Source organism: Rhinopithecus roxellana, chromosome 3, assembly GCF_007565055.1.
Source record: "Rhinopithecus roxellana isolate Shanxi Qingling chromosome 3, ASM756505v1, whole genome shotgun sequence".
Classification (NCBI taxonomy): Eukaryota; Metazoa; Chordata; class Mammalia; order Primates; family Cercopithecidae; genus Rhinopithecus; species Rhinopithecus roxellana.
In genome coordinates this window covers 154,804,289-154,817,316 of record NC_044551.1, presented here as the reverse complement: position 1 = coordinate 154,817,316, position 13,028 = coordinate 154,804,289, and the positions used below count along the sequence as shown (strand labels likewise).

The 13,028-nt window shown below is 44.3% G+C and overlaps 1 protein-coding gene across 3 annotated transcripts in view; it reads left to right on the top strand.

Moving 5' to 3' along the window:
• Positions 1–13,028, top strand: part of BRD8 (bromodomain containing 8) — a 44,059-nt gene that overhangs the window by 11,347 nt on the left and 19,684 nt on the right. Inside the window, exons 10-22 of one of the 3 annotated variants that reach the window (XM_010388080.2) lie at positions 321–465; positions 2,289–2,498; positions 2,905–3,185; positions 3,847–4,299; positions 4,596–4,689; positions 4,876–4,922; positions 5,656–5,870; positions 6,969–7,061; positions 7,250–7,318; positions 8,329–8,506; positions 9,226–9,330; positions 9,803–9,847; positions 12,449–12,829. In XM_010388080.2, coding sequence (XP_010386382.1) covers positions 321–465; positions 2,289–2,498; positions 2,905–3,185; positions 3,847–4,299; positions 4,596–4,689; positions 4,876–4,922; positions 5,656–5,870; positions 6,969–7,061; positions 7,250–7,318; positions 8,329–8,506; positions 9,226–9,330; positions 9,803–9,847; positions 12,449–12,508 — 1,995 coding nt within the window. In that variant the 3' untranslated portion in view covers positions 12,509–12,829. Of the gene's footprint in view, positions 1–320; positions 466–2,288; positions 2,499–2,904; positions 3,186–3,846; positions 4,300–4,595; positions 4,690–4,875; positions 4,923–5,655; positions 5,871–6,968; positions 7,062–7,249; positions 7,319–8,328; positions 8,507–9,225; positions 9,331–9,802; positions 9,848–12,448; positions 12,834–13,028 lie in introns of those variants that run through there. The other 2 variants (XM_010388079.2, XM_010388083.2) reach the window with 2 other exon arrangements.

Below are 13,028 nucleotides of genomic sequence, written 5' to 3'. Positions count from 1 at the left end.
AATGTGACATGGGGAATAAAAGTTCAAAAGAGGAAAAGATCTCCTAATTAAATGTTAATTTTTTAAAAATACAGTAAGTTGATAGTACCCATGGGTCCTGAGGTATCTGAATCACAATTATTTTGGTTCTCTTCTCCAGAGAACTCTTGTCAGATAAGTTTTGAACATTATAGTTTAGAGTTTCCCTTGAGTCTTAAATTATTCTCCGTGGATATTAACTATTAGTTTTCATGAAGTTTGATCAACTGCTGGAGCTTTGTTGGGAAATGGTAGTAAAGGAAAGCTTGAGTGTAGCCTTCACCTCTATTCTTCCCTGGTAGGTCAATGAGAGTGAAATGGCTGTGGCTTCTGGCCACCTGAACAGTACAGGTGTCCTCCTGGAGGTAGGCGGGGTCCTTCCCATGATACATGGTGGGGAGATACAGCAAACACCCAATACTGTTGCAGCCTCCCCTGCTGCATCAGGTAAGTTACCACTTTTCCTTTACAACCTCAGAGGTGTTGAACTTGACACTGACTCAGTTTCACTGTTTGTTACTAAGCAGTTGTCAGTTCTAGATTTAAAGCCCAACTTTTTCTAACTTTTTTTTGGAGCTACTTTACCTGGTAAACAATGTAGTCTCCGTATTATAAAGTCATCTATCTTCAAGATACTGATAGCCCTGATTGACCACTGCATGGATATTGAGAGTAATATTGAGCTGCTTTCTTAGGGCTTACAAAATCAAGGTGCTAGAGATACCTAAGATTATAGAATAGTGGAATAAGATTTGGAACCAGAGAACTGGGCTTGAATCTCAGGCCTGCCACACATTGGTTTTGTGACCTTGGATAGGTAACTTAGCTTTTGAGCCTCAGTTTCCTTTTTTATTGTAACATATATACTTTACAAGGATGTGATGAGAATTTAATGAGGTAGAAAGTATAAAGCAGGGAAGGAAAAAAAGCTCCATAGAATACCATACAAACCTTATTGGTATTTAAATGGTGTTAAACTTGGGTGGTTTTACAATATGCTGAACTTCAGCAGAAGTGACAGATTTATTCATACCAGTTTTTTGTTTCTTGATGATTAATTTTCCACTGAGGAAAAATTACCACCCTTTTTTTTTTTTTTTTTTTTTTTTTTTGAGGCGGAGTCTCGCTCTGTTGCCCAGGCTGGAGTACAGTGGCCGGATCTCAGCTCACTGCAAGCTCCGCCTCCCGGGTTTACGCCATTCTCCTGCCTCAGCCTCCCGAGTAGCTGGGACTACAGGCGCCCGCCACCTCGCCCAGCTAGTTTTTTGTATTTTTTAGTAGAGACGGGGTTTCACCGTGTTAGCCAGGATGGTCTCGATCTCCTGACCTCGTGATCCGCCCGTCTCGGCCTCCCAAAGTGCTGGGATTACAGGCTTGAGCCACCGCGCCCGGCCACCACCCTTTTTTTTTTTTTTGGGAGATGGAGCCTCGCTCTGTCGCCCAAGCTGGAGTGCGGTGGCACGATCTTGGCTCCCTGCAGTCTCCACCTCCTGGGTTCAAGGGTTCAAGCAGTTCTCCTCCCTCAGCCTCCTGAGTAGCTGGGATTACAGCGCCCGCCACCACACCTGGCTAATTTTTTTTTTTTTTTGTATTTTTGTATTTTTAGTAGAGGCAGGGTTTTACTATGTTGCCCAGGCTGGTCTCAACCTCTTGACCGCAAGTGACCCACCTGCCTTGGCTTCCCAAAGTGCTTGCATTACAGGCATGAGCCACTGCATCTGGCCTCACCACCCATTTTTTATATATGTTGTGTGTTCTAGTGCTTTGGTTCATTCCTAACTTGGAGGAAGATCTTTTTTTTTTTGAGACGGAGTCTTGCTCTGTCGCCCAGGCTGGAGTGCAGCGGCAGGATCTCAGCTCACTGCAAGCTCCGCCTCCCGGGTTTAGCCATTCTCCTGCCTCAGCCTCCCGAGTAGCTGGGACTGCAGGCACCCACCACCTCCCCCGGCTAGTTTTTTGTATTTTTAGTAGAGACGGGGTTTCACCGTGTTAGCCAGGATGGTCTCGATCTTCTGACCTCGTGATCCGCCCGTCTCGGCCTCCCAAAGTGCTGGGATTACAGGCTTGAGCCACCGCGCCCGGCCTCTTGGAGGAAGATCTTAAGTAAGGTTAGAGAGGGTAAGGATATAGATGATGAACTTACTCAGTGCAGGAGTTGCTCTCATCCTTTGAGACCATAAGAATTTTCTTAGTTGAGTCTTCAAGTAGCTATTGCTTCTTGTTTATGTGCTTTCTTCTTACTTCATTTTATGTACCTCTTTATATGTTAGGTGCTCCCACTCTTTCCCGGCTTTTAGAAGCTGGTCCTACACAGTTCACCACACCTCTTGCTTCCTTCACTACTGTTGCCAGTGAGTCTCCAGTTAAACTTGTGCCACCCCCTGTAGAGTCTGTGTCCCAAGCTACCATTGTCATGATGCCTGCGCTGCCAGCACCATCCTCTGCTCCGGCTGTCTCCACTACTGAAAGTGTAGCTCCAGGTGCGTCCCTGAGCAGCCACAAGGTCTAAAATTTCATTTTGAGCTTCAGTTAGGGAAAAATGACCAAGAGCATCAAGCTCCAATTCAGATGCTGCTTCTCTGTTCTACATAGACATGTGCCATCTTTATCCTTAGAAATAAATATCCTTAGATGTGAGAAGAGGTGGGTGGGCATTTATGTATTGCAGGAAGACGCTAAGTGTACAGATGTGAGCAGGCTTGAGATTATGTTCTCACCTTTCTAGATAAAACTGGGAAGAAGAAAACATAGGCACATGTATGATGACTCTTTCTGATCTTAAGTGTTTGGATATTTGACATCTGTCTATAGCGCTGATGTGATCTCAAGGTGGTCACTTTGTACCCAATAAGCTTCTGAGATGGCTTTTCTCTTTCTATTATTCAGTGAGTCAGCCCGATAACTGTGTTCCCATGGAGGCTGTGGGGGATCCACATACTGTGACTGTTTCCATGGACAGCAGTGAAATATCCATGATCATCAATTCTATCAAAGAAGAGTGTTTTCGATCAGGGGTAGCAGAGGCCCCTGTTGGATCAAAGGCTCCCAGCATAGATGGGAAGGAAGAATTAGATCTGGCTGAGAAGATGGATATTGCTGTGTCTTACACAGGTGAAGAGCTGGATTTTGAGACTGTTGGAGACATCATTGCCATCATTGAGGACAAGGTAACTATTCAGTGAAGCCCCAAAGAATCTCATGGGTCCTACATAGGCTTCTCTCTTCAGCCTTACTTTGCTGCTGTTTTTTGTTTGTTTGTTTGTTTGTTTTTAAGAGACAGAGTCTTGCTCTGTCATCCAGGCGGAAGTGCAGTGGCACGATGTTGGTTCACTGTTACCTCTGCCTCCCAGACTCAAGTAATTCTTTTGCCTCAACCTCCTGAGTAGTTGGGACTACAGGCACGTGCCACCACGCCTCACTAATTTTTTGCATTTTTAGTAGAGATGAGTTTTGCCATGTTGGCCAGGCTAGTCTCAAACTCCTGGCCTCAAGTGATCTACCCACCTTGGCCTCCCAAAGTGCTGAGGTTACAGACATGAGCCACCATGCTTGGCTTCTTTACTTCTTACAGTAAGAATTACTTAACTCTCCTACTTCTGCCCATCCCCATCTTTGTAGCCCTTTGGTGCTAACATACTAGTCATCTCCCCAGGCCTACCCATGTTACTGGTTTGCATGGAACAGGTGCCTGTTCATTGTTTGCCTCCACTACATGGAAAAAATGGAGAGAAAAGATGCAGATTCAAGCCATCACATTTGGTGCTAACAAAAATTGAGGGACTTGGGCTTCTTTCTGTGACCTCAATAGTCTTGTGTTTTGTGGGACAGGTAGATGATCATCCTGAAGTGCTGGATGTGGCAGCAGTGGAAGCAGCACTGTCATTTTGTGAAGAAAATGATGATCCTCAATCCCTGCCTGGCCCCTGGGAGCATCCTATCCAGCAGGAGCGGGACAAGCCAGTACCTCTCCCTGCACCAGAAATGACAGTCAAGCAAGAGAGACTGGACTTTGAGGAAACAGAAAACAAGGGAATACATGAACTGGTGGACATCAGGGAGCCCAGTGCAGAGATCAAGGTGGAACCTGCAGAACCAGAATCAGTCATTTCAGGGGCCGAAATAGTAGCTGGAGTTGTTCCAGCCACAAGTATGGAGCCACCAGAACTCAGGAGTCAGGACTTAGATGAGGAACCAGGAAGTACTGCAACTGGAGAGATTGTTGAAGCAGATGTTGCCATTGGGAAAGGCAATGAGACTCCACTTACAAATGTGAAGACAGAGGTACTTAATAAAGATCAGGGGCTGGGGAGATGGAGGGTTATATCTTAAGAAGTGACAGCTTAGGCTTTTTGGTTTTCCAGTTTCATTCCTGAGTTCTGACATGTTTGATGGTCCAAAGCCCATAGGCTGTGATTAGTGTTATATATACTTATTCCTGTAAAGGTGACCATTGGAGTCACATTACATGAGTAGGACTTAGAATTTCTTCTATGGTCTCATTATCATTGAAGAATAAAGTTGTGTGAGCTGTAGTGATTTACCAGTACTTAGGGTGTTTTTTCTTTTCTGGTTTTCAGGCATCCCCTGAAAGCATGTTGTCTCCATCACATGGCTCAAATCCCATTGAAGATCCTTTAGAAGCAGAGACTCAGCACAAGTTTGAAATGTCAGGTAAATAAAGTCCTCTTTAACTAACTTGAAATCATTTGCTTTGGCTTCTGAGGGATTGTGGGTTGTGGGCAAGTAGAGGAGGTAGAACAGGTCAGCATGGAAAGGAGAGCTGCAGGGGATTATGGTCCATAGGAAGGGGAAGGCTAAGGTGGAAAAATCTTCAGGTAGTCTTTCTCTCCTCTGCAGACTCATTGAAAGAAGAATCAGGGACTATTTTTGGAAGCCAGATAAAGGTATTTCAGACTTTTCTTTATTCCTCTTGCCATGTGATTAGATTTCCCTATAGCACTACTTTTTAATGAATTTCAGTAAAGTTGCATTTTTATTCTCTGATAAGAGACTGGTATGGAGTTGCGTGGGGAAAAGCTGCAGTAGACAGGCATAATGGGAGTACTGTAGCAACAGGTGCCTCCCATATGAAACAGCTTGTGAATATCACAGTCCTTAAGAAGCCTTGATACACTTAGAGTGATTTGGAGTGAATAAGCATACCAGAACCAAGGAGAACATACAGGAATCCAGTTTATTAATTAGACTATGCAAAGAAAATCATCCAAAGTTTTCTTTTTATAATTATTAAAGCAGTAGTAACAGAGACTTAAAGAATGCGATGTGAGCTTGCTCCATCAGATGAGACACAAAATAAAAATTATTTTTGATAACTTTGTATCCAGGGTCAGAGTTACTCTCGAACAAGGGGAAAGAAGGAACGCCTCTTAGCTTAGTCTTAAGTAAGTAGCTTTTTTTCTTTCTTTTTAAAAGATCCTGGGTATTATTCTTTGTCCAGGTTCTAAATTACTTAAGTCAGTGTCTTTAAGTAGATGGTAGTATAAGTGATAGCTAAGTCAGGAAACAGCGTGAGGTCATTTCTAGAACTAATTCTAACCCAAAAGACAGATCATGTTTAATGATGCTTTGCTGGATAGTTTTGCTTGCATTTGTTGACTGGAGCATACTGTGTCTAAGGATGCCCCAGGTGAGGATGAGGAGGAAGATGGTGTCAGTGAAGCGGCCAGCCTAGAGGAGCCTAAGGAAGAGGATCAAGGAGAAGGTTATTTGTCAGAAATGGATAATGAACCTCCCGTGAGCGAGAGTGATGATGGCTTCAGCATACACAATGCTACACTGCAGTCACACACACTGGCAGACTCCATCCCCAGCAGCCCTGCTTCTTCACAGTTGTGAGTATCTGAGATTCTTCCTTTGAGGCCAAGGCAGTGAAGGTGAGAAGGAGAGGATCTTTTCCTTCCTTCCTCCCTCCCTCTCTCCCTCCCTCCCTTCCTCCCTTCCTTCCTCCCTCCCTCCCTCCCTTCCTTCCTTCCTTCCTTCCTTTTCTTTCCTCTCTTCTCTCTCCTCTTTTCCTCTCTTCTCTTCTCTTTTCTTCTCTTCTCTCCTTCTTTCTTTCTTTCTTTCCTTCTTTGTTGTTCTCACTCACCCATGCTGGAGGGCAGTGGCGCGATCTCAGCTCACCGCAACCTCCACTTCTCAGGCCCAAGCAATCCTTCCACCTCAGCCGCCTTAGTAGCTGGGACTACCGGCCTGCACCACCACACCCTGCTAATTAAAAAAATTTTTTTTAGTAGAGACCAAGTTTTGCCATGTTGCCCAGGCTGTTCTCAAACTCCTGAGCTCAACAGTTGCCTCAGCCTCCCAAAGTGCTGAGATTACAGGCATGAGCCACCATACCTGGTCTTTTTCTTTATTTTTAAATTTTTGTTTTTAAAAAATGTTCTTTTAAGAGACAGGATCTCTCTATGTGGTCCAGTCTGGTCTTGAACTCCTGCCCTCAAGCAGTCTTCTTGCCTTGACATCCCAAAGCACTAGAATTAGAGGCATGAGCCACAATGCCTGGCCTGATCTTTTCTTTAGTGTTTCCCTTTTTTTGGCCTGGAATAAACATTTGACAAAAATTATTAGGGCTGGGCATCATGGCTCACACCTGTAATCCCAACACTTTAGGAGGCTAAGGCAGGAGGATCGCTGGAACCCAGGAGTTCGAGACCAGCCTGGGCAACACAGTGAGACCCTATCTCTACAAAAAAATTAAAAAATTAGCTGGGCATGGTGGTATGCACCTGCAGTCCCAGCTACTTGGGAGGCTGAGGTGAGAGGATTGAGTCTGGGAGGTTGAGGGTGCAGTGAACATGATCACGCCACTGCACTTCAGCCTGGGGGACAGGGTGAGACCCTGTCTCAAAAAAAAAGAGATAATTATATATATAATATGTATTTTTTTTTTTAAACTTGTGCCTAGTGGAATTGCTGTATCTCTGTTTCAGCTCTGTCTGTAGTGAGGATCAGGAAGCTATTCAGGCACAGAAAATTTGGAAGAAAGCCATCATGCTTGTATGGAGAGCTGCAGCTAATCATAGGTGAGTGGGCTTTACCAGTCAGTAGGTTCATTTTCTCTACTCTTCATTGTTGGTGACTGGAAAAAAGTCTGAGTAGGCTTCTGTGGAACTGCTGGTATTGGTTCTTACTATCTTCAGCTACTTAGAGTAAGTTCCCTCCCTGTTCTTCTGGAGAATGTCAGTAATTGCACCTTATTCCTTTTGGACAGGTATGCCAATGTCTTCCTGCAGCCTGTTACAGATGACATAGCACCTGGCTACCACAGCATTGTGCAGAGGTGAGCCATGGTCCTCTCAGCATGGTAACTTGCCTGAATTATAAGTTGTCCAGTCTTAGTGAAAGTTTTGCTTTAGATAGAAAGTTTAAAGCAAGTAAGTTTATGGTTTTGCTATAAGGGGCACTAAGTACTAAACTGATGATTCCAGTGGCTGGATCACCGCTGATAGTCTAAAAGAATAAATCCCCACTGGGAGTGGTGGCTCACACCTGTAATCCCAGCACTTTGAGGGTGCTGAAGTGGGTGAATCACTTGAGCCCAGGAATTCAAGACTAGCCTGGGCAACATGGCGAAACCCCCTCTCTATAAAAAATACAAAATTTATGGCCGGGCGCGGTGGCTCAAGCCTGTAATCCCAGCACTTTGGGAAGCCGAGACTGGCGGATCACGAGGTCAGGAGATCGAGACCATCCTGGCTAACACGGTGAAACCCCGTCTCTACTAAAAAATACAAAAAAACTAGCTGGGCGAGGTGGCGGGCGCCTGTAGTCCCAGCTACTCGGGAGGCTGAGGCAGTAGAATGGCATGAACCCGAGAGGAGGAGCTTGCAGTGAGCTGAGATCCGGCCACTGCACTCCAGCCTGGGCGACAGAGCGAAACTCCGTCTCAAAAAAAAAAAAATACAAAACTTAGCCAGGTGTGGTGTCGCGCATTTGTAGTCCCAACTACCTGGGAGGCTGAGGTGGGAAGGATTGCTTGAGCTTGGAAGTTCGAGGCTGCAATGAACCATGATTGTGCCACTGCACTACAGCCTGAGTGACAGAGCCAGGCCCTGTCTCCAAAAAAAAAAAGAAAACACTAAAACTCCCTTTATTACCTTTCTCAGTGCTTATTATATAGATTGTTTCATGGGTTAAGTGCATGTTTTGGGGTAAGGCGTTAGCATTTAAGTCCTGGCAGCTGCGAATAAAGGTATATATGAGAAAGTCTGTATGATGATAATGTATTCAGAGATCTGGGTGAGTCCTCTTCCCACCCACACTGCCACTTACCTCTGTTCTTTTTTTTAGGCCTATGGATTTGTCAACTATTAAGAAAAACATAGAAAATGGACTGATCCGAAGCACAGCTGAATTTCAGCGTGACATTATGCTGATGTTTCAGAATGCTGTAATGTACAATAGCTCAGACCATGATGTCTATCACATGGCAGTGGAGATGCAGCGAGATGTCTTGGAACAGATCCAGGTACTTTAAAGATCTTTTGTGTTTCAGCAAGGATGAAATTAAAATACTCAAGGGGAGAATTCATATTGATGCCAAGAAGGATTGCTGTGGCTTTTACTTGGATAGCTATCAGGGACACATTGAAAACGTAATATTTTGTTCTTGCGGAATTTGTTTTTATTTTCTGTGGTGTGGTGAAAGAGTTGTGATACAATATTCTACCTTTCTTGGGCAATTAATTGCAGTTTCATAAAGTTTTTAAATAAATTTTTTTAAAAATGGTGTATGCATATTTTTTAATTACATCAAGTACCTGTACATAGTAGATGCTCAGCAAATAAGAGTTTCTCCTTTCCTTTTCCCTACTTTTATCCTGTGATTGCATTACCAGGTACTTTTTGGGGTGTTGAACTTGGAAGAATGTTACAAATCTTTGCACGATCTGTCAAATTACTTAAATTGCTGAATGATCTTTGGACCATTCCAGTTTTATTCTTTTTCTCATTCCTGGAGGATAGAGATTTGATCCTATGTTATAGCAAAAAAAGAGGGTTACTTGATTCTTTAGCATCCCTATTGCAACTGGAATTAAAACTTAATATGCTAAACTTCCAATCAGTCAAAATATATTTGAGCCAGAAGAGTACTGTACAAAGTTCTATATACAGTGCTTAAAGTGTACTTGATTTGTCCCTACTAAATCAGGTCTCCATGGCCTACCCTATTTCTTCTCCCTACAGCAATTCTTGGCCACACAGTTGATTATGCAAACATCCGAGTCTGGGATCAGTGCTAAAAGTCTTCGAGGGAGAGATTCTACTCGCAAACAGGATGCTTCAGAGAAGGTGAGGTGATCAGGAAGGAACCTGTGTGCCAGTGTTCCAGTAGTAGAAGTCTGAAGTATCCAAGGAACCTTATGTTACTACTTGGTACTGTTGGGCTTCTAGATTCCAATGATATACAGACACATAGATCTTAGAATGGTGGTTGTTCGCACCCATCTAAACATTGAATAAGCCTGTTGTAACCGAAAGACCCAGTCACATGGGAGAAATCGTGAGTAGGGGAATTATTAATTCCTCTGGGAGAGTGCTCTCAAGGCGGGGGAAATGGCTTAGCCTGCAGCAGTTGGGGACCATCAGTTTCTGTTCTAGAGGCGTAATGGCCAGATTGCTTTTGGATCTCTTTCCTCTTGTTCTTGAGTTTTTAAATTTTGTCCTTGTGTGTGTGGTGCTTGTGTCTCTGTCCTGAGGTTTGGGGTGCTTGTGGCTGAGAGTTTCTGTGGAACCTGATCAGTGTTTGTTTGTCCTCTAACAGGACAGTGTCCCAATGGGCTCTCCTGCCTTCCTTCTCTCTCTCTTTGTAAGTATTGAATGGCTGCGAGGGGTGGTGTTGCCACAAAGATTCTCAGCTCTTAATGGGGGTGGGTGGCAGAGGGAAATCCAACATGCAGACTGTGGCAGTGTCTTGAACTTCTGTTTATTCAGGTCATTGAATAAGAAACTCTTTTCTTCTGCATTTCTGTCTTTCTGCATGTGTGTGTGTGTGGGCTGGGTAGGGACTGTTTTTGAGATCACTGGGCTGAAATGTATTCTAGGAGTGAAGGATCTAGGATGTACCAGCTCATCATTTCCTGACTTCACCTTTTACCAATTCTTTTCTTAACAAATTTAAAATTGGTCAGAGCAGGAGCTGCTAGCTGGCTTTTTAACAGTGTTCCTCATAATGGCAGTACTCAGCACATAGTTTTTCTCTTGTCTCCTAAAATTAAGTTGCAAGACGAATGTAACAAACACTTAGTAAAATTTAAGCTAAAGAACTCAGTATAGGCTGGGTATGGTGGTTTACGTCTATAATTCCAACACTTTGGGAGGCTGAGGTAGAAGGATTGCTTGAGCCCAGGAGTTTGAGACCAGCTTGGGCAACATAGGGAGACTATGTCTCTACAAAATTTAAAAACGGCAACAACAACAAAAAAACCTACTAGCTGTGCAGCAGAGTGGTGCGCACCTGTGGTCCCCAACTACCAGCTACTCAGAAGGCTAAGGTAGGAACGTCACTTGGGCCCAGGAGGTCAAGGCTGCACTGTTCATACCACTGCACTCCAGCCTGGGTGACAGAACGAGACCTTGTCTCCAAAGAAAAAAAAAAATCTGGCCGGGCGCGGTGGCTTAAGCCTGTAATCCCAGCACTTTGGGAGGCCGAGACGGGCGGATCACGAGGTCAGGAGATCAAGACCATCCTGGCTAACATGGTGAAACCCCGTCTCTACTAAAAAATACAAAAAACTAGCCGGGTGAGGTGGCGGGCGCCTGTAGTCCCAGCTACTCGGGAGGCTGAGGCAGGAGAATGGCATAAACCCGGGAGGCAGAGCTTGCAGTGAGCTGAGATCCGGCCACTGCACTCCAGCCTGGGCGACAGAGCAAGACTCCGTCTCAAAAAAAAAAAAAAAGAAAAAAAAAATCTCAGTAATAATGGCCACTGTGACCGGGTGCGGTAGCTCACACCTGTAGTCCCAGCACTTTGGGAGGCTGAGGTGGGCTGATCACTTGAGGTCGGGAGTTCGAGACCAGCCTGACCAACATGGAAAAACCCTGTCTCTACTAAAAAAAATACAAAATTAGCTGGGCGTAGTGGCACACGCCTGTAATCCCAGCTACTTGGGAGGCTGAGGCAGGAGAATCGCTTGAACCCAGGAAGTGGAGGTTGCCCTGAGCTGAGATCGCACCATTGCACTCCAGCCTGGGCAAGAAGAGCGAAACTCTGTCTCATACAAAAAAAAGAAAAAAAAGAAAGTGACCACTGCATCAGTAGTGGCTGCTGGAATTACAGTTAAGCTTAGGAGAGCTAGCCTAAAGACTTGTATTACTTTCCTTCATAAATTAACTGGCTCTGACTCTGTGTTGTGCATTATGGGACAGTGAGGTATGAGGTAATGGAAGGGCATCAGGCTAGAAAACTACAAGGTCTTAAGGTCACTGGATAATCTCTTGGGGCATTGTTTTCCTTGGTGTGTGATGAAGCTAATATAATGAGGTACTTGTCCAGCCTACCTCACAGGGATGTTGTGAGGATAAAATGAGATAATAGATATGAAACTGGCTGGGAAAAAAAAGAAAAAGCATTATACACATGCAAGATTACCACCTTTTTATTTTCAGTGTTGCCTCATGGGCAACTTATGTTCATGGACTCTAAAAATTTTAGAGTCCTTGCATATTAGAAATGTAAAAATGGCCTGGCCCAGCAAAGGTTTCAGTAATTCATCTTGCCTACAGGCCGTACCACAGACAGAACATTATAATCTCTGTTCGTTCTTATTGGCCTACAACAGTGACTCTGGATCCCCCAAGCAAAGCATTTGGCTGGCTATTGCAAGGCTGGTTAATGGGATCTTTTATCTATTGAAGACAGCAAAATATTGCACAAGAGGAAGGAGCTGGGCTGCAGGGAGAGAGCAGCAGATGGAAAGAAGCCTTCTAATTATCCTGATCTCATGGAAAACCACTGTCAGGAGGTGCTAGGGAACTAGTGCCAGGGTCAGTCTGCAGGAAAGGCCTTTCTTATAGGGACCAGCAGTTGGACAGGTACGTTAGTCAAGAACCTCACTACCCATTGCCCATTCTGACTCTCCTACCTTTCTTTTACTCTCCTGTTCCTTTGCACATGATTTGGGCCTGGGTGGGATGACTAAAGTTATTCTGTGGGACCCTAGGTGAATTCCAAGGACCTTTGTGGTGGGCATGAGCAAGATACTCCATCCTACATTTCCTCTCATAAACTACCAGGTGTTCTTTAGCCACTCTATGGGAAGACAGAAATATGCCCCTCATCCCTCTGGATTTTTCTGCTGATTCTCTTCTCCCCTCTTCCCCAAGAAACCAAATCCCCAACTTTTCTGTTGCACCGTCCCTTGTCTCCTGACCAACTCATGCTCCCTTTCTTTCTCTGCCTGTCATCTAGGATGGAGGAACCAGGGGACGCCGCTGTGCCATTGAAGCAGATATGAAGATGAAAAAGTGAAGCCTCAGAGTACCCTCTTTGAGCTGAACCTAAAATAAAAGTAAACAAGATAGAGCTTGGGCTTGCAGGCCCAGTTCCAGAGGTGGAAGTTACAGAAGAGGAGGTACCTGGGCCACACGACATGAGCTGGAAAATCTCTCTTAGAGATTTGGAGTAGCACAATTGCCTGTTTTAGGGCAGAAACCATGGGCTATGTTAATGTCCTAATGTGTAGCTAGCAGATTATAGCTAGTTTGTATTGTCTTGTCAATTGTACAGTCTTTTTTAAAAAAAAACAACAAAACCTGTGAAATGTGTGTGTACAATAAACTGGAAAAAAAAAAAACTCTGGCCTTTGGCTTGTTCTGTGTGTGTGTGTGTGTGTGTGTGTGTGTATTTGAAACTTGTGGTTTCTTCTGCATAACTTTCATTTGTGGGAATGAGATTGTTACAGGGAAAAAGTGGTCTTATGAACTGCTTACTGTAGTATGGGAAGGTAAGTAACCAGAATTGAGTTTATAGTTAATATACCTTAAAAGTG